The 27,864-nt window shown below is 41.0% G+C and overlaps 1 protein-coding gene across 1 annotated transcript; it reads left to right on the top strand.

Annotated features, from left to right (window-relative positions):
* On the top strand, positions 1-27,425 carry ppm1j (protein phosphatase, Mg2+/Mn2+ dependent, 1J). The gene is made up of 10 exons (XM_030052537.1): positions 1-483; positions 12,892-13,006; positions 16,071-16,400; positions 20,451-20,563; positions 21,878-21,962; positions 23,234-23,352; positions 23,532-23,595; positions 24,003-24,110; positions 24,907-25,058; positions 25,924-27,425. Exons 1-10 carry the CDS (start codon positions 230-232, stop codon positions 26,069-26,071), a joined length of 1,488 nt encoding a protein of 495 aa, XP_029908397.1. The 5' UTR covers positions 1-229; the 3' UTR covers positions 26,072-27,425.
* The last annotated feature ends 439 nt before the right edge of the window (positions 27,426-27,864 follow it).

Raw genomic sequence — 27,864 nt, 5'->3', positions numbered from 1 at the left:
CGGGCAGAGGAGGGTTATTTGGTTTGAAAGAGGAAAACAGTGTCTGTCCAAAGCGTCACATGGGGCCAGGCGAGCAAAAAAAAAAAAAAAAAACATCGCTTCCTGAAATGAGACTCGTCGCTGCTTCTATTTTCTATTCGCCCTGCGTGATAATATCGCTTCGCGTTTGAATTGAATTTTCCGTCCGGATTTTGCTCCAGCGGGCTGTCTGCTGTATGTCTCATAGCCGATGATGATCAGCAAAGTTAAAAACGCGATGTCCACTCTGGTGGGAGGGATGATGCCACACGGCCACCACCACCATCACTCAGGTACCGGGCAGAACTGCGGACCGGACAGTCTACCGCCGCGGTTCCCGTACGGCCGGCCGGATTTTTTGGACCTCACCCCGGAGCTCCTGCAGTACTCCACCGAGCACGCGTCACGGCCGGTGCTCACGTTAAAGAGAGACAGCAGGCTTCCCTGGCGGACGGGCTACGCAGAGTGAGTGAGCACCACAAAGCCATATTCATTGATCAGTCGCCAGAGAAGAGCACCAAATGATGTGCGTTTTTCTCTGTCATGTGTAAGAGCGGAGTGTCAGGCCTGTGTGTGGTGGAGTGTGTGTGTGTGTGTGCTGCTGGCTGCAGCTTCAGCACTCCTGTGTGCTGCAGCAGCCAAATGATGGCCACTGTGGCCTTTTTGCCATTGTACAGTTTTCACTCCTGTATTCCTCCCCTCTTTTACTGGGAGTGATGAAGGGGGCCGTTTGCTCGAGCTCACTGTTAAATCGAATGAAATAATGGCATCGCTGAGACATATGTGATCAAGGCGGTGGACTACAGGCTCCTCCTCAAAACATTTGCAGGATCACTGTATGAGGAAACAGTTGAGCTTTATCAGACACGGCCAAGCCACCCAAAAGTGAAAGCAGGAACTGCAGACAGCCATGAATGAATTGTGTTGTTCATCCAGTTCCTTCACTGTGGCTTTAATAATAGCCAGGCCATTTTAGCAGGAATTAATATATTCAGGATATTTTCAAAATTCAAAACATAGTCATGTATAACTTCCCTGATATCTGTCTGTCTCTCACATTGTTTTTTTATTTACTTACATTCATTCTCTACAGCCTTTCCTAACCTTAACTGTAACCAACTAATGCCTAACCCTAACCCCAGCCTTAACCTAACCCTATTTTTAACCTCAACCCTAAACTTGACCAATAGGCAAGAATTAGCTTTTTTCTGTTGTGAAGACCACCCAAATTGTCCTCACAACCTCAATTGTCCTCAAAAGATCAAAACACACACAGACACACATATTCTTGTACTGCTGTCTTTGTGAGGACATTACACTGATTCCTGATTTCCTTCATTTACAGCCTTTTCCAGTCTTCCCTAATCTTCACCATAACCAGTGCATGTCCAAACCCAACCCTAACCCCTAACCAGAATTTGTCTTTGTTAGTTGCCGAGTTGTGAGAACTGGCCAAAATGTCCTCACTTCCCAAAAATGACACCACTGTGTTACTTAAAAATGGTGCTCACTATGTAGCATTTACAAGTACACACACACACACACACACATACACGACAAAGTGCCCATGCAAGTCTGTCAGGATCCGTGTTGGTGTGTCTCATGCTCTAGTTGGTCTCGGCTGCTCGCTGCAGTTTTGTTGTAGGAATATGCTGCTGCCTTTCATAAAAAGGGTGCGTGATGTAGTGATGATTAACTCCAATAGTGTGCCTTCAAACTCCACAACTTCACCCAGCATGCCCTTGGATTTACTGCATACTGTAATGTGCACCTGCAGTTCTCTCGCACGTACGCACCTTGCAGCACCTATCAAAGTAATGTCATTCACTTTATTGGCCAGAAAGTGCTGCTTGGCTGATTCATGCCAAAAGGACTTTCAGATGTTCCCTGCCGCTCACAGGGGGATTAGGAAAGGCTGAGTAACTCTGGTCCTATGTGGGCTATACCACTGTGTGCAGCCCACCCTGTCTGTCCTCCTGGACCCTGAGCTAAAGCGAAAAAGAAGCTGAGTCATACCCAGCGGCTCAAAGGGACAGGGGAGAGGTTTGTGATGAGGGAGATGGACCCTCTCTCAGAGGAATGAAGGAGAGAGGTGGAGTGAGGATGCTCCAAGACAAAGCAGTGTTGATTCACTGTTGGGGACTAAGCTATGTCCTTTACACTGCTGTCTGCATTCTGTAGCGTTATCATTTAGAAGTGAGCCACTAAATTATAGTGGCAGCATGGACTGTGCTGTTTACACCACACCCTAATCTAGCGACACCTAAAAATGAGATGTCAGCGTTGTTTAACCCTGAGGATGTAGACATCAGCACTATGCTTGTTCTTCTTTCCCTCCACACTAAACAGAGTTAATTCTTTTTTTTCCATTTAAATTTTATTGTAGATTTTTTTGGACAGTGCTACTGAATTCTTCCAAATTCTGTTCCAATACTGTTCAGTATATGATAGCTTTTCACTGCAAATAAGAGAGAAAAGAGGATTCATTTAGATTGAATTGTGTTTTCATATCTGAAAATGGAATTATGGTATTGTCCTTCACAATTTGACCTATCTGATGTACGTTATGTCTGATAAATGCGTATGTTGACCAGTGGGTTACTGCTTGCTGAAAAGAGTGGATTCTTCATAGTGGACATGAAGAACCCATGGTACCTACACTGCAAAAACGCAAAATCTTACCAAGATTATTTGTCTTATTTCAAATCAAAAATGTCTTATTTCTAGTCAAAATATCTCATTACACTTAAAATAAGACATGATCACCTCAGAAGTAAATTGTTTTTAGGCAATTTTCAAGGCAAAATTTGCTTGTTTCATTGGCAAAATTTGCCAGTGGAAAAAGTGAAAATTCACTTGAAATAAGTGAAAATTAGCTAGAAACAAGAAACAAATTTTGCCAATGAAACAAGCAAATTTTCACTTGTTTCAAGCAAATTTTCACTTGAAACAAGAGACAATTGTCTAAAAACACGTTACTTCTGAGGTGATCACATCTTATTTTAAGTTTAATGAGATATTTTGACTAGGAATAAGCCATTTTTTGACTTGAAATAAGACAAATAATCTTGGTAAGATTTTGAGTTTTTGCAGTCTAACCTCCTGTGAATAATTTCAACCACACTAACAGAGAATTGTATCAGTTCAACCTTGCAGTAGCTTTGGGACAATACCACAGTAACGCAACAAACAGATTTGTAATGGCCTGTGATTATCTGATCCTCCAGCCACTCCCAGGTTGGTTTTGAAGTTGTAGCTCCATAAACCCATATAATGGGGACAAACTCAGACTCAGGAGTTTGCACTGATTGCAGCCATATAGTGGGGAATTTGGCATTGTAGTCTAAATTAAAAAAAAAAAAAAAAAAAAAAGTAAAATAATTTATCAGGATGAGCTCTTTTTTTTATTCCAGTTTATTTTATCTGCTGAAAATAAGCTAGATGAATTGATAATCTTTATTACTGTCAATAGAATATCATCAGTGTATGAATTCATTTTGAACTAATGTCCGCCTTTTGAGATCCCTATTATTTCTGGATTTTCATGCATGGCACAGCCTAAGGACTGAAGGGCTAAAATTAGTATCAAAGGGGATTTTCGGCTTCCCTGCCATGTCCCATGATATAGATGGAAAGGGTCAGAAAGTGTGTTATTGCTTTTGACTGAAGGAGAGTGGTTCATGGTAGAGTGCTCTAAACCATTTCATATAGATGGGATCACATCCAAATTTTGATACGATGTTAAATAAATATGGCCATTTTGTCTTGTCAAAAGCTTTCTTGGCATAAAGTGATATTGCAGTTAGTGCCTGACTGATATATCAGGTGATATTGGCCTACCGCAGTATCATATTGATATTGGATTATATGTTGACCAATATGTGCCAAAGTTTTTTTTTTTAACAGGAAATAATGCAGAAAAAGCTACTTTGGGTAATTTAGAAATGGTCTTTTTCTTGATTAAAATTTACACACATATAGATAGATAGATAGATAGATAGATAGACAGATAGATAGATATCATTTATTTAGCTATTTATTTGTTCATTTTTTTGTTTCTTCATTCATTATTTGGTTGACAGTGTTTAATAATGTTGAGTATTCATTGATAAAGTTGTTTGTTTAAGAAGCAGGTATTTGTGGATTCTTGCCCTCTGAAATCAGCATCATTGTCTCAGAAATCCCATATTGGTTGGGCACTGATTGCAGTTGCTGGACATTGGCACTAAACAGTACCTGAAACAGCCTCCTCATGTTATTAGCTGACTGACACCCAGCCACCTGCTCCAGATTCACTCGAGATGGAATAACTTTCTCCAGATGGAGAGCAAGGTCTTTTGCAGACACTTCATAATATCTGTTTAGGAGACTGAAAGGTTGAAAATTGAGCATTAACTGGTGGTCTTTCCTGGGTTTTGGAAGATGTCATTGTCATTATAATGCCATTGTACACGTTAAGCAATACTGGAGATAACACATCCAGAAAGCATTTATAGAATTCAATAGTGAAACCGTCTAGGAGTCTCACCAGATGAAAGAGATTTTATAGCAGATTCTATTTCTTTAGGTGTAATGAGAGTCTCAAACTCATCTGAGTTACATTTAATACAGGAAGTGAGATCTTATTCAAGAAATGAGCCAAGCTATGATCTTGTATGGTGCACTAAGCTCGATATAAACTGGAATAGAGCTCTTTGACTGCATGGTTAATTTTGATCATTTCTAATGGTACCGTTAGAGTCTCTTAAAGCTGGAATTGACTGTTTGCCCTCCACTTGTCAAAGCTGAAGAGCAAGCATCTTTCCTGCTTTGTCACCATGCTCAAAGTGTTTCCTACAGTTGATAAAGAGAAAAGGAAGTCTCTTCATGTAGCATTGCTTGCAAGTAAGCCCTCACTGTGAGTACAGCTTACTGAAGTAGTTTATTTTTAGGAGCTTGCATATATTGCATCTCCAATATTTTTAAGTTCCGTTAGGGAATGTTTTTCATTTCAATAGCAATGTAGACAAAAACATGAAAATACACATATCAACCTTATCCTGCTAAGCATTAAACTGCAACACGTTCTTCCACAGTTTGCTTAGGCTGCATGGCCCACTTTAGTCCTCAGCTGAATTGGCGTAAAAACAACAAAAACACACTTTCTTGTCATCATATTCTCAAATTACTCCTCTCCATTACCCCTTTAATGGTGGAGTAATTCTGTGGGATGCCGCAAGTTATACAGTTTTTACTCCAGACTCAAAACATGGGCCATAAAAGGGGTTGATCAGCCAAAATCAGCCAAATCAAAAAACATCTGGACGTTTATCTTTCAAATTCACAAGGTCACCCCTAGCAATTCGTATTTGAATGTCTTTCCCTTGACAGTGATAACAAACTTTGCAGGATGAAGTAATCCAAATCACAAAGTGGTCTTTATCGGTGAAATTCTTGTGAAATTATATCTTTGTCGTTTTTGGACTTCCACTGCCACATCCCGTTGGATGAAGCAATGCCTGCTGCTTTCTAGGATAAAGTAAGATGCTCCGTCTGTTGCCCCCCTGAAACAAGCACACATTGATGGGTCGTGAGGGTCCTTGGGGGCCAATTGCCCGGTCGATTTTGGGGACCTTGTTGCCATCTTTTAAGTCCAGAATATATTGGAGGATTTTGTTTAGGAAGCAGTTCAGATCCCCTGCCTCAGCTCCTTCCCTTCAGCCTGGTGAGTCTGATGTTATTCCTTCTTCCTCTGCTCTCAAGATCAATAAGCCGTTCACATAAAAGTTTCACATCCTTGAACAGTTGTTTTACCGTCGCTCCATCAGTGTTGGCTTGGTCTTCAAGGATACTTATGTGTTTCTCAGCATTAGATATTCTGTTGAGTGCAGCTTTGGTGTCTTTACTCATTGTCTGGATAGACTCCTGGAGAATATCAAATTTATTCTCAAATCCTTTTTTGATATCCTGTATCTCCAAACACAGGTGCCGAGTCCACCACGGCATGAGATGTACTCTGAGTCCACTGTGTGAGCAGACTCCTGGTCTTTTTTCTTCTGCGACTTGAGCCATCATTGTTCCACCTCATTGTGCGATTGGCTTTCTTTGGTAGACATTTGCTTACCATCCCTATACCTGCAAGGCTCCAGTCAACACGTACCAGTTCCACATAACTGTAAAGCCTAATTCATGCTCCATTATGCAACACAAATTTGGAGGGGCACGGCGCAGCTACAGAACTCTATTTTGACCACCGTTAAGCATTGTTCAGGCTCTAATTGCGTGAGTCTACTGTTCACTGGACACTGCAGCGAGCATCAACCAACACTCAGGGTTTTCCTGTGTAGCATGGATTCGTTCTAATCTGGGAACCAGACCAGTCTGCAAGCTCAATTTATTTGCTCTTGCAGATTGGTCTGGGCCCTCTCCTGTTCAGACAGATTTCCAGCCGACCTGGCCCGGGTTGGGCCAATCACAACCATTTATCTAATATGGGGCGAGTTTGATATGACAACTTATGTCACTGAGGCTGAGGTTTATCCGAGAGGTTTCCAGAGGCATTTTGGTCTGCGACTGCTGATAACGCCCATTGACTGTCTATGGTAATGCCCCTTGGAAAAATGAACTGAGAGGTTCCAGACTAATTTACATTTGTGAATTGGTTTGGTGATGCCAGGCTTGGTTAGCTCAGAAAATTTGCTCAAAAAGTCTTGATGCCAAATTGTGTTTGTAATCAATGTAATCCAGTTATGTGTTGATAAGTGCAGATTTTTAGAAGCATTTGTTTGGACTTGAGAGGTGTTGATTGGAGAGCTGTTTGTCCAAAGAGCTGATATGACTCTGGGACAGGTGTCCAAAACTATCCACAGCTGTTAAACTATTGACGTTTTTTTTTTAACATTGATGATTTTGCTGTGTAGTATGGTTCTAACTTCTGTGTGGCCAAAATTGTAGTCTTACTTGTGCTCCACATACACTTGGGCATCCAGTAATGCCCCTGTTATTTTTTAAGAGCTGATTGCTTCCTTTGTGCAATAATGAGGTGGAACAATGATGGCTTAAGCACTGTAGGTGGATGCTGTCCAGTTGGAGGCCTCTCTGCTGGCTTTACTCCAGCCACCATACAACATCAACACTTTGATATCACTTAGTAGTTGCCTGCAGTCGTTCACTCTGGTGATTATGAAGATTCATTGTCGCTGTTGGGTTGGCCTTGTAATACAGAGGTTGAGCCATTTTGCCTCGACCGTTTAACCATTTCCTCTTCAGACTTTGGTTTTTATGTGGTCATGTGCATGTATTCTCACGTGCACAGTGTAAGTGGGCAAGGCATTTACACACATACACATGGCAGTAGGATGTGCTGGATTACACTGCAGTCACCGAACTACAATAGTCTCAGCAAATAAACATACACATGAGGTTTGATTCCACAGGGAATTTTTAACCTGAAATCTCTGCAGTTTTTGCACCATGGTTGGGATGCTTAAGATGACAGCTTTAATCGATGCTGTACAGCATTGTGTCAGCATCCACATGTGAGTGCACTTACAGTAAGCCAGTCTAAGTGCTTTTGTCAAATACCAAAGGCAGTCTTTCAGTCCATGGCACTAGGATGGTGCATGAAATGTTGAGGAACAAAGGCACAGAAGCAAAAGCAAATGGGCATTCACCCAGAAACATTTCACTAAGGTGGCCTGCCTCTTGTCTTAGATATATTGACACAGAACAAATGTCAAACAAATATTACATGAATGAACACATTTCATAAGGAGACATGAAGAGTTGCAAGTGCAGACAGGGAGTGCTTAAAACAAGGGCATGGATGCAAAATGAGTGATTATTTGCTTTTAGTAGAATCATAACATGGAAATGGTTATTTTGAGTTGTGATACAGTTCTGTCTAAATTAGTGATAAAAAGCAAATACTAATCTCTCACATACTGAGAGCTGAATCGAATTGTTTGAAAATTAGAATGAATTTGATCATGCTTAAGACTGAATGTACAAAATAATAGGAACAATTACTCTTTCATGAAATATTGATGAGGTTAATCTAGGTAAAAGCCCTTATCTCTTATTGATTTCCTTGCTAAATCTATGCTAATAGGATTTTTACACTTTGAGATAATTGAGATATGGATTGTGCAAAATGGGCTGTATCCCAATATGTTTAATATTCAGGGTGTATCAACATACACCTCAATGTGATGAATTTCAGTTTGATCCTTCACCGTGTATTTTTGCATTTCATGTTAGCAGAATACATATAGCCAGTTCATACTGAAATATACACAGTGTCCACTTTATCAGCTCCACCTGTGCAATCTAATGCAGTTCGGGTCAGCAGCTCTGCCATAATTCTACCTTTTAACAAAGTTTATAATGTTCAGTTTGGACCTAATAAAGTGGCCACTGAGTGTATTTTACATGTTGCAACATGATTTAGTAACAGTAAAGGCAGAGAACTTATGTGTATTTTTTTTTTTTAGTTGATGTTTTTTGTCAGGTCTTGCCAGTCAGTTTGCATCATAGCATTGCACTGTCTGCGTTGCAAACACATATTGCAGTCAAACTTCCTCCTTGTAAAGGAATTTTGAATGTGACAAAATAACTTCTCTCATTTTCCATATGCAATGGTCTATAGCATTTGTCCTTCTGTTGTCCAACATCTGACATCATGCAGCAGCAACCTGGTATGACCATTTTCACATGTTTGAAACACTGAGACAGTCCTCTCAAGATGCCTCTCTCCGGCTCTGAAATCTCTCTTTTTTGTGAACAGATCGTCCACTTAGGCGCGTTTGCTCAAGTTAATTTTTTTCCTCTATTATTTTTGTCATTGTTTCTGAGTGAGGATGTCAGAGTATGCCATTCTTTTATAGAGAAACAATTTTATTATATTTATAGCCTTAAAAGGCCCAGCAGCCTCTATGAGAGAATTCACTTGAATTGTCAGCTTCCTCTTTTGAAGTCTCCTTGTGAAACATTGGAGGAATGAAACATGAGCATTGTTTTACCAGACGTGACCGATGGTTTTCAGTCACAAGTTGTTGAAACATATGACTGAAACATAGATATCTGACACAGCAAAGTCACATTATTGGAAGGCTTGAGCTGCTGCTTTAGAATCACATCCTCCCACACTTCAGACATTATGTTCAATTATAGCTCATTGAAGACATGTGACTACACTCAGAACAGAGAATATATAGTCATTCTCTCAGGACTGCTGAGTGATAGTGAAGAGTTCACACTGTCACTCTGTAAAAAATCACATAGGCCTACAGCTTCTTTTTTTTTTTTTTTAACCAAATGAAAAATAGGGCAGTGGGTTGGGTTGAGCTCGTTTCAATTCACTGCGAAAATTCTCCGTTTTAAAGTAATAGTTTGGATTTTTCCATATGGTGGTATTTCTTGGTCTATGAGAGTGTAATACATCCACCAAGTCTGGTTCCTTAACCCCTTCCCTATTGTGACAGCTTCACCGGACTGGACTGCTCCAAAATGAATGGAACTATTTTGTGGCTGACAATAGTTCTGCCACTTTGGACACCAGGAGGTGAAAGTAGCACTGAAAGTGAAACCAAAACAAATGTGCTGTACTTCATTCAAAACAATCTTTCAGCTTTGTGCCACCTCTTAGAATCATGTTGTCTGTAGTCTGTATTTGTTTAATTTTGGAGATAATCCCACTTTCCCAGTTTCCCAATCCAGGTTTCCAGTGCAGCTTCTCATGTTTCAGGAATTTTTCTGGGTAAGTATAAATAAGGCAGAGTAAGGCAGATGAGTCTGCTAAATACCAAGAAAATGCCACTTGGTTCAAGAAAATTCTGGAAACTAGTCGATTAGCATTGGAAACAAGTGGGATTACCTCATCCCACTGGCAGATTTTTTTTGTTTTTACCTTGTTTGAAGAACAAGATTTTAAGACCGAACATGTATGACTAAATGTCTTGTTAAGTTGGAGATTATTGCAGTGTTGTTTTCAGTGCAGTTTTACTTTGCTGATTTCTAAGGACAAGTGTAAAAATAAGTTGGACCAAAGCAGAGAACATTTCCAAATGTCAAAAGTTTTTGATACCCAATCACAGCGTTACATTTTTCTATAGTGTTTCTCAAGGTCTTGGTGTCCGAATGTGGTATTTGGGATGGCCTTTTGACCATTTCTATCAATTCTCGAGAGGTCAAAAATGGTCTAAATATGCACCAAATCTGTGTAACAAATGGTATCAACCAAAGAATTGCTGCAACAACTTCTGAGACATAAATAGGCATGGGAATGGCTATCATATCCTTGGACCATAATGTTCTGACTCCATATAGACTGTAAACTTTCAAAATTTGAATAGATGCCTTAAAAAAAACAATGGTTCTTACAGATTGATGACTGTTGGCGCTTTTCCACTATTACCTACTCGGCTCTACTCTGCTCGCCTCGGATTCAGTGGTTTTCCATTACAATTGAGTACCACCTCGCCGTCAGTGGAGTCGTCATAGCAAGGTGGCCACACCGCCAAGCACAGAAAAGTCTCCACCTCTTCATTTGACCACTGTACTGGTTTGCTTGCCATTTTCCAACTTTGTCAACGTCAGCGATGATCAATGAGCGCGGTCGCTGTTCACATTTTGGCTCGACTCAGCTCGCTTGGAACCCCGGCCGAGTAGGGACTAAAATAGTACCTGGTACCAGGTACCACCACGTAATGGAAAAGCTTGCAAACCTTGTAGAGTTGAGCCGAGTAGGTACTAGTGGAAAAGCACCATATGTAACTTGACACACAGAGCTGAGCTGCATCTCAAATTAATCTTCAGGTTTCCAGCTTCCAGATGATGTTTACCACCTCTATTTGGCTTCTATTTCTTACCTTTTTTCTCCCTGTGTCCCCCTACTAAAAAATGTGGATGGATGCTAAAGGGTCATCCATCCAATGCGATGTTACATATTGTTCCTGGACATTTTTTGCAGCTCAAGCAGCTAACTCAGGATACACACTGATACAGCAACATGTGCATCTAATAACAGAGGATACACTGAATACTATATTTTTGATGTCAGCTTCTGCACAAGCCTACCATGCTTCAGTGCAGTCTTTCTGCCTGTGGCTAGCCTTTCCAAATGCTGCATGACCTCAACTGAAAGTTCCATGAGTTGGCTAAGTCAGCGAGAAACTATAGAAAACCGAGCAATACGCATGACTGGACCAAAGAGAGTGCTGGCAGAACGCCGCAGATTTGCTGTGATCATATTCCATTATGGATGAAACGTTTTTTTTTTTTTTTCTGCCCAGTCCACAGCCTCCAGATCTCTGAAAACATCCCGGCCTTGGCAGAAAGTTCATATGGCAATCAACTTTTAATTCTTCCCTGTCATTAGTTGTAATGCAGGGAGTTGGGTGAAAGACACTGTGGTGCCAGTCCACTGCTTTCAACTGATTAGAAAGTGAAAGGGCTTTTTATAATCCAGATTTGGGCAGTAGTTGCATTTTGTGCCTCATTTTTTGATGCCCTCTGATATTAGTGGCCACATGCTGACCATTTCCCCTAATGATTGTAATCACTTGAACTATCTGGGAAGTGAAAGGTCAAAGGTCCTGTTTTGATTAGATTTTTTTTTACCCTGGCCTAGTTTGAAGAGACTCGGGACAATGCACCCCATCCCCTCCCTTTGTCTTTTTCTGTTTTTATCTCTTCTCCCTCCCCTTGATCATCCCAGCAGTAAGTAATAAATTACTAATCCCCTCTCTGCAGAAGTTTCCAGGGAATTTTAATCACAATACATGAATTACTGGAATTGCTCAGCAGATATTATGCTATATTCTCCAGCTAATGCGGCATTTATCTATAATTGAAACTGAAAATGTTATGCAATATGCCAGCATGAGATCCAGCCTGCTGTAAGACTGTCCTTCCAAGTTAGGCTGATGGGGAAGCTTAAATCATAGGAAATTAGTGGAGAATTTGTTTGGGCATACACTTGCAAAACTAAACTTTAGATTTCAACTTGTGGTAGACATGCTATGTTCTCTAGCCAAATATAAAGACCTTTTACTGTTGTAATTTAATTTGCCCTGATGAATATGTCATACATACTGAATTTTATGCAGTAAAAAAAAAAAAAAAAACACACCAATAAATTCAGTCTAATTTAATCTGAGTAATACTTATGGAGATATTTTACACAGGAGAGAAAGTGCTGCTCGAGAGTTTCCAGCAGCCTCACTGCTCTTTAGATCACTGTTCTGCCCTGGTGAACACTGCTGCAGCACAGAGTAGAACAGAGGATGCTGCTGGAGTATGAAGCCATGCATTACTGTAAAGCCATTATCCTCCACAGGCATCAGCTCATAATGAAAACACTTAATCCCTCCTGCAAGTTCCCTCTGGGACATGACTGCATCTTGCCCCACTTTGTGTGTGTGTGTGTGTGTGTACCTGGTATTGCTAATGTTGTGGGGACATAAATCTGTTTACACAGTCACGTTGTGGGGACTCGCCTCCCTTATGGGGACAAAAAGCAAGTCCCCATAAGTGAAAATCATTAATTTTAGGGTGAAGACTTGATTTAAAGCTAAGATAACTTTAGGGTTAGGTTAAGGTTAGGGTTAGGGTTAGGGTTTGGCAGGTAGTGGTTAGGGTTAAGGTTAGGATAAATTTCCAGGAAATGAATGTAAGTCAATGTAATGTCCCCTGAAGTGATGGAAACCAACTTGAGTGTGTGTGTGTGTGTGTGTGTGTGTGTGTGTGTGTGTGTGTGTGTGTGTGTTTTCACTCACCACATCTCTTCCTCCTGGCCTGCTCATATGTTTTCATGTAGAGGATCTGGAGCTGGCATCATTATATATATCATGTTGCCCTCACCTCACCCTTGGTCCTCTCCTCTCTCTCCACCAGGGTGATCAATGCGGGGAAGAGCATGCTGAACGAGGACCAGGCCTCGTGCGAGAAGATGTTTGTGAAGAGGCCAAGCGGAAAACACCGCAACTCCACTCTGCTGGAGGACAGCGGGGTGAGCGAAGGGCGGGGTCGCCTCGAGCACGCAGACATGAATCAGGACTCGGGCAGTAAAGACTGAAATGTCCAGTGAAGGGCTGGCAGCTGTCATGAATCACCCCTCATAATGTTTTTGCACCTGAAGTCAATGTACGGTCAGTTGTGAAGCTGTCATAGTGGAATGTCACTGAGGGGAATTTGTCATGGATGCCTCAACTTTTGGCCTTGGTCTGCCAATAATTAAGCCGAATGTTAAGTGCAGTTGCCTCATATATTATAGTTGTCTGAGACCCCGGATTGATGGATTCCCTTTGTAATTTATAATTCACATATCCCTCCAATCCTTGTGGGCCTTATCATTTCTCATGCATACTATCACAGGAAGGACTCAAATGTATCTGTCAGTGTTCTTCACAATGCAAATCATTAGAATTATCCTGTACAAAACATTTGTTGATCAAGTATGTAACCGTTATCCAGTATATTCACCCCTTAGCTCTGCAGCAGAGCTGGTTTTGCTCGAGAGACCTCCAAGTCTAGTCAAGGCCAGGCCGCAGCTACGACCTACAAAGACGACTTTTACCCAAATTGCTCTCGTCCAATCTGTCCTTAAGCTGTATTTAGTGTTTTGTCTCGACCTGTCCGCCGTGTAAACCTGAAAGCGCCAGACCTCCCTGAGGATTAGTGTTTTTTTTGTTTTGTTTGTTTTTTGTTTTTTTTAGCCTTACAAAAAAATGATGATTTCCTCAAGACTTTGCACGCTCTCTTAACCCCCACAGAGACTTAAGAGCTACACTACAGGTTACGTCTGTGCAGCAGGTGATCTGAGGAGATGTTGGAGCACCTTGCTGCATAAATGTACATATTAATGATGAACAAATTATTCCCTTGAAACTATTATAACCCTGTAATAAGCCTTTAGGACACAGAGTTTGTATTAAAGGGGTGGTAAACTCAGTTAACTCAGGTTATCTCCTTTAGTATTGTTCTTGAGAGACCATAACTGAGATTAGAGAGTTCATGAAAGTCAATAACTGTAATAAAATTATTTACCAGGGCTTGTTGGGCTTTAGGGTAACGATATTGTCTGGACCCTAGTAAGACCAAGCAGCTGTCCAACAAAGTGAACATATCCCTCCTTCAACAACTGAAGCAGCTGCTGGTCTTACTAACACTACAGCAGTATGTTAGCTGTAGAGCTCACTTAAAAACTGACCTAGACTTTGGAGGCTTGTAGTTTTAGAGTTGAGCCCCATTGTTAGGATGAGTTGTGGACACACAGTTCCTATCCTATTCCCTACTTCCTGTCTCCTACTTTGTGGGCTGGTGGTATTGGGTGGGGCTTTCCAGTTAAAGCAGGTGCACATGTTAAGGTTGAGCGGTGCATGTGAGGAATCTGCAGTGAACTGTCGTTTTGTGATGTGTGACCCGTTGATTGTGCACAGGGACTTTTGATTCTGGACCTGACTGCTACATTGTTGGAGACCCGTCTAACTGTTTTGTTGCCGACCACCACTGTTTTGTTTTGTTTATGGACCGACCAGCTCATACACACACAAAAAAAATACACTTCCATCCATACTCCACTTGGGCTGGCCGATGTTGAGGACCACGCCAGGGACAGTTCAGGGTCTGTTCAGCCCGGCCAACAAACTGCCCAGCCTCTGTTTTCCTCCTCTCGGTATACACATGATTATGTTAGGGAGTGAGACAACGTTATATTAATTCGACTGGCTCACCTCTCATAACACCCATATTACACTGAAATGCTTAGCAAGCAGGACCAGCACAAAATTGGCGAGCTACACTAATGAGCCAACAGCGACTGTTAGGACCGTTTGGCAGGCCCAGTGGAGGAGTTGGGCGGGAGGAATAAAAACGCTCATGTTCTGATTGGATAGCTCCACTCTTACGTTTCAAAGTAGCCTCAGGATCTCTATGCACATTTTTATGAAAAATTACATATATTTTTTTAACCACCCATGCATCACGTGAAGACAAGGTCTTTGGGTTTTTTTTTAAACAGAAATATTTGCCAATTAATGCATCCATTAGCTATATGAATTAGCTTAACCTCAGCACCATAACTGCTCGTGTTTAATATATCATGGTACTTATGGCAGGACATTAGGCAGCTCAAGTGCCTCGTTTTTATTTTTGTGTTTCACAACACTTCTCACTGCACCCACAGAGAAGCTTACTGGCCAGAAGCTTAAGGCCAAAAACCACTGTGCGCTCTCTCAGACTTTAATCTTCTTAAATGTATTTGCAATGTGAGGAGTCATTAAGTCTGTTTTGGAGCCACCCGCCCAATCTACCCTCCCACCCGGTGAATGACCCGCACACACACGTGCAAACACTCTCCTCCATGCTGTTGAAATGAATGACATCATCTTGCGCCCCCTCCTTCCCCGTTCTTGTCCGGCATCAGAGGGCTAAGCACATGTCTTGGGCCGCTTCATCTGCTATTTAGTCTGTCAGGCTTGCATGGCTTGTAAACAGGCCTGCAAACATATAGCTGGCAAGGTGTGTTTTTTTTTTTTTTTTTTTTTTTTTTTTTTTTTTAATCCGCTGCATCATGGTTACATAGAATTAACACCTTCTGATGAGGAGTCACCTGTTATCCTCCTGTCACAAGTCTCAATCCTTTTAGCAGGGCAGAAGTCACAGCACATTAGATTTAACGGATTAATTCAAAAACATTTTTCTATTTTTCGGTTGGAGTTTTTTCTTCTCTTCATGTTGGCAGTTTTACTGTTCTATATTATTTTGCACTTCATGCACCACCACATTATGAAACCTAAAGCTTACAATAAAATTCATATCTTCCCAGCTTTCCCATACTATAGTAATCTAGCTTTATTGCAACAGCGGAGACCCTTGAGTGGAAGATACATGGAGCTTAGCATTAAAAAGTATCAGAATGTCACCACCTAGTCAATCCCTGAGCTTGTAAGCCCTCATAAATCTGCACCTCCTGACCCCAAACTGTAATCTCTCATGAGATTTTGGAGTACACTCTAGCCTAATGGATTTATTATTTTTATTTGTTTTCTTTATGTCTGTACCACTTTTTTTAGGATGGCACAGGGATCCCTCTGCATTTCTGGGGGGTGTTTGATGGCCATGCAGGTTCTGGAGCCGCCATCATGGCTTCCAAGCTTCTTCATCGCCTCATCAGAGACCGCTTGGGAGAGATCGCCCACCTGTTGGAGAACCCCTCCACTGCTCCCCCCATCTGCCTGGCTAAGAACGGCAGCCCGTACCAGGTGGAGACAAAGAAGGGAGCTGCACAGGAGCCGGAGGACGCCGATGCTATCAGCGACCCCTCAATGCGCTTTCACATGGAGAAGGTTGTCAGTTTGGAGAGCCTTGTGATGGGCGTCATAGAGAACGCCTTCAAACAGATGGTGAGCAGGAAATCACTGATGCTCTATGTTTTTACAACTGAGATAAGACAGCAGCGCTTTGTGTTTTCTCAAGCTGCATTATGTAGCTCCGTACACTCGCGGCTCCACGTGGCAGCAAGAGGTAAGAGCCGGAAAAGTTTGAGTTTCAGTACCCTGAAATCATGAAAGGTGATAACCTGCACAAAACTGCTCATGTTTATAATCTTGACTGGTCTATGACTGTGTTCAGAAGATTTGTTTGGGAGACAGTTTGTATCTTCCTCTGGGTGGAGAGGTGTCCATACTCCACAGCAGAATTACATCATGGCAAACTTGCGTCATCCCAGTTAGAGGTGATGCTCTTCTCTGTTGCAGTGCCACTTTGTAATTTATGCTGATAAGACAATTGCATTTTTATATAAAACTCTTGTCTAGAGTCATTTTAACCATCCCACATCTCGACAAGATGACCTGTATAAATAAAGGTTAAATAAATAAATCAGTTAATAAATCTAAACCCCAGACTTATTTTACAAACATTTTCATAGAAAAAAATGACATTCCTATCCTATTCCTAAAGGTGCATTATGCAAAATTGCAGAGGGTTGATTGAAGTGATAAGATGAATATAATGTAATGGCTGAGTATCCATGGTTCTTTTCATCAGACTGTTTTTTTTTTTTTTTTTTTTTTTTTATTGAAAGGGTCCTCCACTCAGATGACCCTTTTTTTTTTTTTTTTTCCAAAATGATACATTGGACTTGTTTGGTTTTATAAGTCTTTGAAAATCAAACAAAAAACGTGTTGTTTTGAAGACTTTTTTACATCATAGAGGACTGTAGCAACTAAATTTTGCTCAAGCTGAATATCGTGACTGCCACCCACCTGTTCCTGCTCTTCTGTCTTTGACTTGGCGACAGTTCAGTCATCGTCCCCTGACTGCCATGTGGTCAGGCATACAGACTTTGTCCTTAGCAAACATACGCAAGCAAGCTGACAACTTTAAAAGCTGCATGTAAAAAAAACACTCTCTGACATTTATCCACTCTTACTCACTTACCAATTACCATCTCCCCATTCACTTCTATGTGACACTGTAGCATGACTCTAGCCTCAGGCAGAGTCTCTGACCAACATGATAAGGCTCCGTTTAACATTATGAGCTTTCATGTACTTTTTTGTGTGTGCTCATATACAGTAATAAACATTTCTAATCAACTTCTAAGTAATAGGTAAGTGCTCACAGTGTACAGTGTGAGGTACTGTGTACATGGAATATGCTCTCAAACAGGGCAGCATCTAGTTTTCGTCCCTTAACCCTTTGAAAACTGAGCACATTTATCTGAGTTCTTTCAAAAACAAGGCCAAAAGGCAATGAGCACCTTATGAAATGACACAAAAAAATAGCAAGAAATTGGTGCAAAAAAGTGATGCAAAAATGAGCAATGAAAAAAGAAAGGAAGTGAAAAGTAAAAAACAGAATAAACAAGGAAGGAAATGACTTGAAATTAAGCAACCGCCCCCCCTCCCAAGTCCTGAAAATTAATTAAAAAAGAGAAAGAGGATGACCTGAGAGAGGATGACCTGAAATTTTCAGGCTTTCTTTCGTTCTTTTGTTCTTTCTTTCTTTCTTTCTTTCTATCTTTCTTTCTTTCTTTCTTTCTTTCTTTCTTTTCTAATTTCCAGGTCACATAGAGTTGAATCAATGTCCACTGGACTTGTTTGTCCATTCTCTAAGATGTTTCACCTTTCATCCAAGAAGCTTCTTCAGTTGTGACAGAGCGGTGGGGAGTCCCAGCTCTTTAACCTGTGTGGGGACGCTCTCTAGGTCTTTGAAACCACTGGCTCATTAGCACTCCTCCCAGTTGTCATGACCGTCGTTAGTGTTGTTAGGGTCTCCAGGCTCCATGAGTGAACCACAGCTGTTAGGGACATCTAACTCCAATGATGGATGTTAGGGTCTCCTGAAACCAGGAGTGAAATGCTCATTAAGGTTAGCTGACACCAGGTGTGAACGACGGTCGGTAGGGTCAGCTGACCCTAGGAGTGAATTGTGGTTGTTAGGGTCACGAGAGGTCAGGACAGTGTTGTAGGTTGGAGATACAATCCCAATTCCCCATGCTTTGGGACATTATTGAAAGTGCTGTTAAAAACAAAAAGGAGTCATTTGTAAATTCTATTCACCCTTTACTATATTGAAAACACTACAACAATGCATTATTTGATGTTTTACTGATGTTTTACTTTACACACAGCTTCAAAAAAGTTGGGACAGTTGAGTGTTTACCACTGTGTAACATCACCCTTTATTTGAATTTAATTTGTACATATCTTTGTGCATTAATGGTGCCCTCACAGATGTGTAAGTCACATCTGGGCACTGACACACCCCCATACCATGAGAGATGCTGGCTTTTGGACCTGACACTGATAACAGCTTGGATGGTCCATTTCCTCTTTGGCCCGGAGAACTCAACAGCTGTTTTTCCCAAAAACAATTTGAAATGTTGACTCGTTGAACCATGAAACACGCTTCCACTGTGCTGCTGTCCATCTTAGATGAGACGGGGCTTCTGGACAGTACTGATGTATGGCTTCTGCTTTGCACTGGAAAGCCTTAACTTGCATGTGTCAATGCAGTGCTGGATGGTGTTAACTGACAATGGTTTACCAAAGCGGTGCTGAGCCCATTTCACAATATCCACCACAGACAGATGACGGTTTTTAAGACAGTGACGTATGAAGGATCGGAGATCATGCGCATTCAGAAGTGCTTTCTGCCCTTGCCCCTTATGCACCGGGATTTGACCGGTTTCCTCAAAAATGGTTTAATTATATTGTGCATTGTAGAGGGTGAAATACCCCAAATCCTACCGATTTGTTTTTGGAAATCTTCATTCACAAAGCACCGGATTATTCGCTGACACATCTGTTGGCAAACTGGCAAGCCTCGACCCATCCTTGCTCCAGAAAGACAAGGCCTTTGTTGGAAACTCCTTATATATGGTGATAGAATTGTCTCACCTGTTTGACAGCACCTTGTAATTTCAATTTGTCACATCGTTATTAGTCTTAAATTAGCCCTATCCCAACTTTTTTAAAACATGTTGCAGGCATGTATTTCAGAATAACATCTTTTTAAAAGTAATGAAGATGGTAAGTACACTGTCTTTATGGAGTTTTTCTTTGAATAGACGTCAAAGTAAATTGACAAATTACTGCTTTCTGTTTTAATGAGCATTTCATTTAACATCCCAACTTTTTTGGAATTTGGGTTGTAGATGGTGTCTGAGACCTCGCTTTTGAGACCTCCTCTGTTAAGAGAAGGTTTCTCTGTCTTAACATAGATCACTTCCTTTACCCCTCTTTCCAATCATCTGTCCTCCCTGTCCAAGATATGACCCTTATGGTTCTGGAAGGAGGGTCCTTTGAGGACTGTATCGACCATAACCAGAATTCAAGAAGCTTCTTGGATGAGAACTGAAACATCTTCAGGAATCTACAAACAAGTCCAGTTGCCCCGACTCAGCTGTATGTGGAGAACCATGACCTGGATGACTGAGAGCCTCCGCAAACTGGATATTTTTCTTTGTAATTTTGCACCGGCATTCTTGGACACCTAATGAACCTTATCCATAAGATGAAATTTAAAAACTCACATTTTTCTATTCTGCATTGGGAACATTTTATGTGTTTGCATCCACGATGACTCCCGAGAGAGTTGATCTGAGAAAGAAACCACACAAAATCCATCACTGTTACATACAGTGTATGTTTGTCAGAATGTGTTTTAACAGGCTGGTAACCTACATGCAGATTAGCTGCTGTTAAAAGACACTGTTGCAGAAGAGATGAGTATGATGACACTGCTGATTCGAATGCACTCTTCACTAACCTGTTCTTCAAAACCTGCTTGTTTCTCTCCATGTGTAGCACTGCTTTGCTGCATTTTTTATTTGAATTTGAACATGCATAGAGAAAGAATGAGTTTTTTGGAGTGATGAAAGGCAGGATCTGAAACCCCTGTGAGTGTGTGGACATTTGATTTCATTTTCTCTCTCTTTATTTCAGGATGACCTGATTGAGAAGGAGAAAGCATCTTATAACATCTCCGGTGGGTGTTGTGCCTTAGCTGCCATCCATTTGATGGGGAAACTCTATGTAGCCAATGCTGGAGACAGCAGGTGAGAGAACTGGCCCAACAGGGTTGATCAGGATGTCTAGTGTAAGCATAGACTGCATGCCTCAGGATAATACTGAAGTGGATTCAAACAGGAAGAAGACTGCAAATATTTACTTACGCAAAAGGGTTCATAAAGGCAAGAAATGCCTGGTTGCTTCACTGTGCTGCCAGCGCCCATAGCTGCTGTCATAATCACATAAATGGCAAATGCAAATGTAAAGTATTAAAGGAACAGTGCACTCAAAATACAACAAATGCTATTCCCAGCTTATCTGTAGTGCAGTGTATCCATCCAGATAGTTTTTGTGTGATTTGCTGAGGTTTCCCATCTGGTGTGATCTCCCTTGCTGAAAAACACCAGCAAACTGTATCTTTCCACCCCACAGGAAATAGTTCCCAAAAGGGCTGTGATATGAGACTAGATATCATCTGTGATTGTGTATATTGTAATATCATGATATGGCATAAGTGTTGTCTTTTACACTACATTACAGTAAAGTGATATATTTTCTGAACTTACCAGACTTGGTGTTCTAATATTTAGATAGATCGACATAGATACTATATAGGCATCAAAAATCTCACTGCGTAAAAAAAATGTGGGAAAGCACCAATAGTCATTCCCACAATATTGTCACAATATCAATATTGAGGGATTTGGTCAAAATGATCATGATATTTGATTTTGTCCATATCACACAGCCCTACTAGAATCATCATACTGATGTGCTTGCATGCATCAAAGGGTTAAATTGAGCATTTATGAAATGCTTCAGAGAAGATTTCAAAATACTGAAAAATATTTCATGCTTCGTGATATAGCCTAAAAATATTGTGATGTTATCTATAGGCCCATATCACCCAGCCCTAATTCCCAATGAAACTCTTCACCCCTAGTTTTTCAGTTTAAATGTTTGACAGTTTGAGCTTCACAAATCAATAGCCCATTGTATTGGGGTGAACGGAGACAGACTGGAAACCTCGCCATATCACACAGAAATTATCTGGATGGATAGAGTACACTAGGGGTAGGAGGGAGAGAAAATATTTTTAATGTATTTTGGGTGAACTGTTCCTTTTTAATGGTGTGCATTACAGCTCTGCTACTCTGTGCAGAGCTATTGATGTAGGGAATCTTGATGAGAATGCCTGTGTTCTGATCTCTCACCGCAGCTTTTTGCACCACCTGGGGTCCATTCTGCACACTGCAGCATCATTTAGCACCTACATTCTAGTTGAGCATCTCAGTCATATTAGCTGCTTGTGCATATTAAAAGAAATATGGTTTTGAATCTGTGTCTCTTTCTCTCACCAGGGCCATAATCATACGGAATCAAGAAATTATCCCCATGTCAAATGAGTTCACACCTGAGTCAGAGAGGCAGCGGCTGCAGTATCTGGTATCATTTATCTTTTATTAAAATGACGATATCACCAGATATGCAAATTAACCCCATGACAGTATTTTTAAAGGGATTTTATTATCAAGATCTTTTCCCTCGAGTACATCAAATGGGAAATGTGTAGCCAGCTGGAAAGAGGAGCAGCATAAATCCAAGCTCTGCTAGTGGAGAGAGGTTTTACTGGTAGAGCAGACTCTGTGGCAGGGGTTTAGAGCAGGTAGGCATGTAGGTGAGAGGAGGGAGGAAATCCTGCATCCCTTTAAATGGCTGGTTGCTGGTTGACTGTTGTAGGTTCAGTTTTAGTGTAGTTCTGAGTCATAGAGTGGGTGGATGATCTTGGTGCTGCAGCTAAAACAGGGAGCTGCTTTGTGCTTTTGATGTTTTTTTCTTTCCGTATCCTTGGTTTCCTTCCACACATTTTTACGCAGTGGATACTACACAAGTTGAAGTTACGCGTGGCTATACAAGATAAAACCACTTGTATCAACCTCCTACTATTTTTCCTCAGTTCTTATTTCTTTACCTAGTCTGTGTCATACGGGATCTTCTAAGGTACACTAGATTATGTGTTACATCGATGGCTGTGGCTTTGACCATTACACTCCTCACTGCTGATCACTTATAATGGTGTTGGCTTGATGACATGCTGAGCTTCAGCAAACATATTAATGAACTGACTAAGTCCTTAAAAGCAGAACTGGCATTCTTTTATGAATATGGCTCCACATAAGTGGAACAATGTGCAGAGGTTTCCAATACTGGACAGACTAATCCCTTTTAATCAGTTTAAGTGTCTTTTAATTGATATGGAGCAGTATGAGTGCATGCGTTTCTACTGAGCTGTTTTATTTGATTTATTGTTTATTTTTTTATTTTATGATTATATGTTGTTATTTATTAGTATGTTCTATGGCTTTGGTTATTTTATTTTATTTATTTTTTTTGCTTTTTATTGTTTTTATATACTTTTGTATTATGTTGCACTTTGTGTGATTACCTCTTGTATTCAGGCCTTGCTGTCAAGACTCCTCCCTGTTTAAATGAAGGTTTGATGATGATGATGATGATGATGATGATGATGTTGGAGATTCAGGAATTTAGGCTTATTCTACAGCTGTTTTCACTGTAAACTGCTCTGGATACAAAATGTGAACGTATCTGTTGGAGACATTGTTTTGTTGAGCGGGGGTGTCTCATTTTAGAGTTAGATGTGATGCTTCATACACTGTAGTTTGATGCAGCCTGCTCCATCCTGTGTGTCACTGCAGGGCTTCCTGAGGCCCGAGCTCCTGGGGAATGAGTTCACTCACATTGAGTTCCCGCGCAGGATCCAGCACAGTGAGCTGGGCAAGAAGATGCTCTTCCGAGACCACACCATGACTGGCTGGTAAATCTGGAGCTCCTTTTTAATCACTTTTCTGAATACAGTTAATTAGTTTCGGATGAGTGCTTTTGTCTGTATGGAGCGTTTGAAAAAGAAAGCATATGGAGACATTCCTAATGTTTTTCCCTCAGTGATTTGATTCTATTATTTAAACCTCACATATGTTGATGCTCTGGTTTTAGGGCTTACAAGACAATCATTGAAGATGATCTGAAATTCCCCCTGATATATGGAGAGGGCAAAAAGGTGAGAAACAGGAAGCATATTGTGCTAGATTTTCCAAAATATTATAGTTAATAATGCTAGAATTGTAACGTGCATTTTGGAAAACGTATATTCATGTAATACTGATGATCAAAGATTATGTTTCAGGGCTTAATAAATGCCGGGAGGGGGACTTTAATCATGTTGTTTGTATAGGTGTGAGATCCCCTCTGTGCTCTGTTTGTGATTTTATTTGTGCATTCTCAAGTCTACAGTTGTTGAATGAAACCTGCTGAAAATGTCTCATTTTGTCTGACAAAGGTGATCTTCACTCCATAATCCCTGCTAAGTGGATTTGCCTAGAATTTAAGCACTCTCCAAAGCAATAACCTACTTTTTCTGTGTGTGTATGTGTGTGAATGTATGCCTGTGCATGTGTGTAAACATAGGCACGTGTCATGGCGACTATTGGGGTAACTCGTGGGCTGGGAGATCACGACCTGAAGGTGTACAACTCCAACATTCACATCAAGCCCTTCCTGTCATGCTGCCCCGAGGTGAGCGGGACATGTCTGAAGCCTCAACACAGGCTGACACACACAGCTTCTTTCAGTGCAGCGCTGATTGTCGCCGATGCCCAAGGAGCCGCCTCGGTGTCGTAGCTTTAGTCACGCAGGAGCATCCTGTTGCCGGGATACATATGAACAAATCTCACAAATCTCAAGATGTGCTTCCCTTTGTTGCCTGTCGCTGGAAGCATTGCCCTCATACGTTGCCCAAAGCGATGCCTCACCCTGCCTCTGATCAAAGCTGGGAAGAAGGCACTCGGTACATGATGTGCATGATGTGCTCAGTCAGGCGAGGATTCGATGCGAAAAGCTAAATATTCCCTCCACCTTTGCATTTCCTACACACATTCCTTTTAACCTTTATTTTTTAAAGAAGCTCTCTCTTGCCTCATGTCCCTGCATTTCTCCCTCTAATATGCATTTATTTCGAACGTAACCAACTGCTTCTACCTCTCCCATTAGCTCTTATTTGTCAGTTGATTTTATAGCAGCTCTCAGCCTTGGATCACAGCGACATTGTCAGGACGCTATAACCTGACCTTGGTACTCCCTGCTGTGGGTAGCTTGAGGTTTTGGTTGCTTGTAATTATGGCGGTCTAGACATTGTTACACTTATAGTACGTCACTCTGGATAATGGTCTCAGCTATATGCCCTGTGCATGCAAGCAAACAGCCACATACTAAACAGAGTAAACATGCAAACATTGTCTTCATAATAAATTGCATTATTGATTATCATATCATGATTAATTTCCCTGGTTAAGAATGTAACCTCCCATTACAGGTGAAGGTTTACGACGTGGCTGAAAACAAGCATGGCCCGGATGATGTGCTGGTCATGGGCACAGATGGATTGTGGGATGTAACAACGGACAGAGAAGTGGCAGATGCCGTTTCATCCTTCTTGTCCTGCTGTGACCCCTCTGATCCCATGAGGTACGACAGCTTTCCTAAAATCCTTACTTCTTACGTCCATGATGATTCTTACTTCCTGTGAGAAAGCAGTCGGTAAAATCACCTGATTTCACGGAGTTGTACAGTTTTATAGCTCCACTGGAAAATAACCCCAGTGCTGCACTCAATTGAACATAGTATACCCACTAGATGGCGACATTGTACAAATATTTATGCCACCCACAGACTTCTGCAACAAGTTTGAGCCACAGATTGATCGTTATCATAATGAACAGCTGCAGGGTGCATTTTTTGACATACTTGTTTTTCACTTAGATATGATCCTGTATTTTTGGTTATGGGCAAAAGTCTTTAAATGCATGCTTTAAATGAGTCTGTGCATGTTCTTGCTTTGGCTTTGAGGATAAAAGGGTATATCTCACTACTAGGGTTGAACATCTAATCAAAATATTATTGAATCTGCAATATGGACCAGTGCAATATCCATTTCGCAGGCTCTGCAGTTTTTTTTTTCATAAAGATAAAATGGGTGACAGTTGCTTTGTGAATGAAGTATTGTGGTGTTACAGAGATGCCCTGGACTGCAAATTGTATTCTCCAGATGTAAGAAAACATTTGGTACAGCAGAACTCATGTCATTATCACTTTAGACAGTTTTTTCAGTGAAAATGAGAATTCTAATGCAAAAGTTTGCATTGCAACTGCGACTGAGAGTCACGACTGCAACGTCTGTCAAAATAATTTCAGAATGGAAAAAAATATTTTGAAGTTTGTCTTGTTTTTACATTAATATCCTGTGTAGAATATGACCGGCAAACCTATTAGTATTGTTGAATCACTGTTGTTATGCTTATTGATGAGTTTCCCTCGTCTGTGTGGAACACAGGTACACACTGGCAGCCCAGGACCTGCTGATGAGGTCACGAGGGGTACTGAAAGAACGCGGTTGGCGGCTACCCAATGAGAAGCTGGGTTCAGGCGATGACATCACAGTATTCGTGGTCCCCCTGGCGGGGCATGAGGCAGAGACATGACAAGGTGTTGCACCTGCTGCTAAGACAGGGCTGACTCCTTAGGGTCCTTCCCATGGTCCCTTCAAGCTCCTATCTCCCAGAGCGCTGGGGCAGGGGGAGAAGAAGAAAACACCTTTCTCATAGGGAAGACTTGGGTCTGACCAGCAGCATCATCCACCACTAGACCAGACCCAGCCCCGCCTCTTCACTTCAGCTTAACCCGGGATCAGTCACCCATGTTGTTCTGTTGGTCAGTCATGTCATCTAAAAGATGTTCTAAGATATTATTATGCTCCTTCTCCTCCTGCTTTATGTGACGGTTGCCAATGACAATGAAGTCCTTGTAGTGTTTTTTCCCCCTTGTTCGTTTTGACTTGCAAAGCTGACTGGCTGTAGTTGAAACTTTGAGTGGACCAGTCATCATCTCATCACGTCTGAAAAGTGACCCTTTTGAAAACAGCCGCCCGCAATTTCACAGCCATTTACTGTAAGAGGTTCGCAGTGCAGACTGTGAGGGCACCACACAATGCCATTATGGCGTGGGAATGTTAGTGAATGGACTGCTGTAAACAAAACAAAACGAAAAAAGTAAAAGAAAAAAAGGACTGTTTGACCTAAGTCTGTACATTTAAGAAGCATGGACGTTTACTGAGGTGGAAACAGAGGAATGGACCTAGTCAGACTGGACTCAGACACAATCAACTGAGTCGGTATCTCTGTACTTTCAATGTTAAAACTGCAGTGAGTGATGGAACCTGAAGCACTTTAAGACTGTCATACATGCTCAACGATAGCCTGTTGGTTGATTTGGGATTCCAGTTTTGTATCTTTTTAATGAATGTACTCATACTTAAGTTTATTTTGGTTTTCCTTTTGCCATTCCAGCAAAGAGGATGATAAGATAAGAAAGAAGATAATAGTATCAGAATGTGATCATCGGTTTAATTTTTTGTCGTTCAGCCCTCAGAAGTAACAGTCAGTAAATGTCTCGGTATGGTAAGATGTGATCAACTTCACAAATATGCCTTATTATGCTCAAGAGATGAGAGGGACTGTCAGAGTTTGTTTCTTTCAGATGGACAAAAAGTTTCATCCTTGTAGAAGTGACAAAGGACATTGTATACCCTCCGATGTATACCTCTTTTGTACCATTTTGTTATGTCATGTTGTTATTTAGATTATCCATAGCTTTTTCAAGAAAAAAAGGAGAAAAAAAATGGTTATGAGCTGTCCTATCAGAAAGTTTATTTTTATGTTTCTATCCATAATTGATTGTTTAGATGGAGACAGTGCGTCCTTGATAATGAGCTACCAAAATGAGAATTGGAGGGATAATGTGTACCAAACTGGAAATAAATCACATTTTTTCCCATAATCTTTGAACTTCCATGATGAACTTTTATGCATTTTTATCCAAATGAAATGAACATTTCAACAATCCAGCTGATGAATCCTTGCCCAGCCAGCTTGTCTCTTAACAACTACACACTTTTTAGACTGTGATGTGAAACTGGAGCACATTAGGTGGTTAGGACTGAAGTCATTTGCTTATAAAAGAATGCATTCCTTGAGGACAGAATCAGGTCTGAAAAATTGTGATATTTTCTGATCAATTTCATAAGATATCAGATAAAATGTCCAACATTTTTGGAATGAAGCTCCTCATATGATATATCAAGGACTATAGGACTGGACTAGTTTAACAAGATGAGTTCAGAATCAGAAATACTTCATTTATCTCCAAGGGAAAATTGGGTCTGCTGCGGTTGCTCAAATTCTAAAGAAAAGCATAAGTAAAATTACAAGAAATCTAT

Source organism: Myripristis murdjan, chromosome 5 (assembly GCF_902150065.1).
Source record: "Myripristis murdjan chromosome 5, fMyrMur1.1, whole genome shotgun sequence".
NCBI lineage: Eukaryota > Metazoa > Chordata > Actinopteri > Holocentriformes > Holocentridae > Myripristis > Myripristis murdjan.
This window is presented reverse-complemented; position numbering and strand designations above follow the sequence as displayed.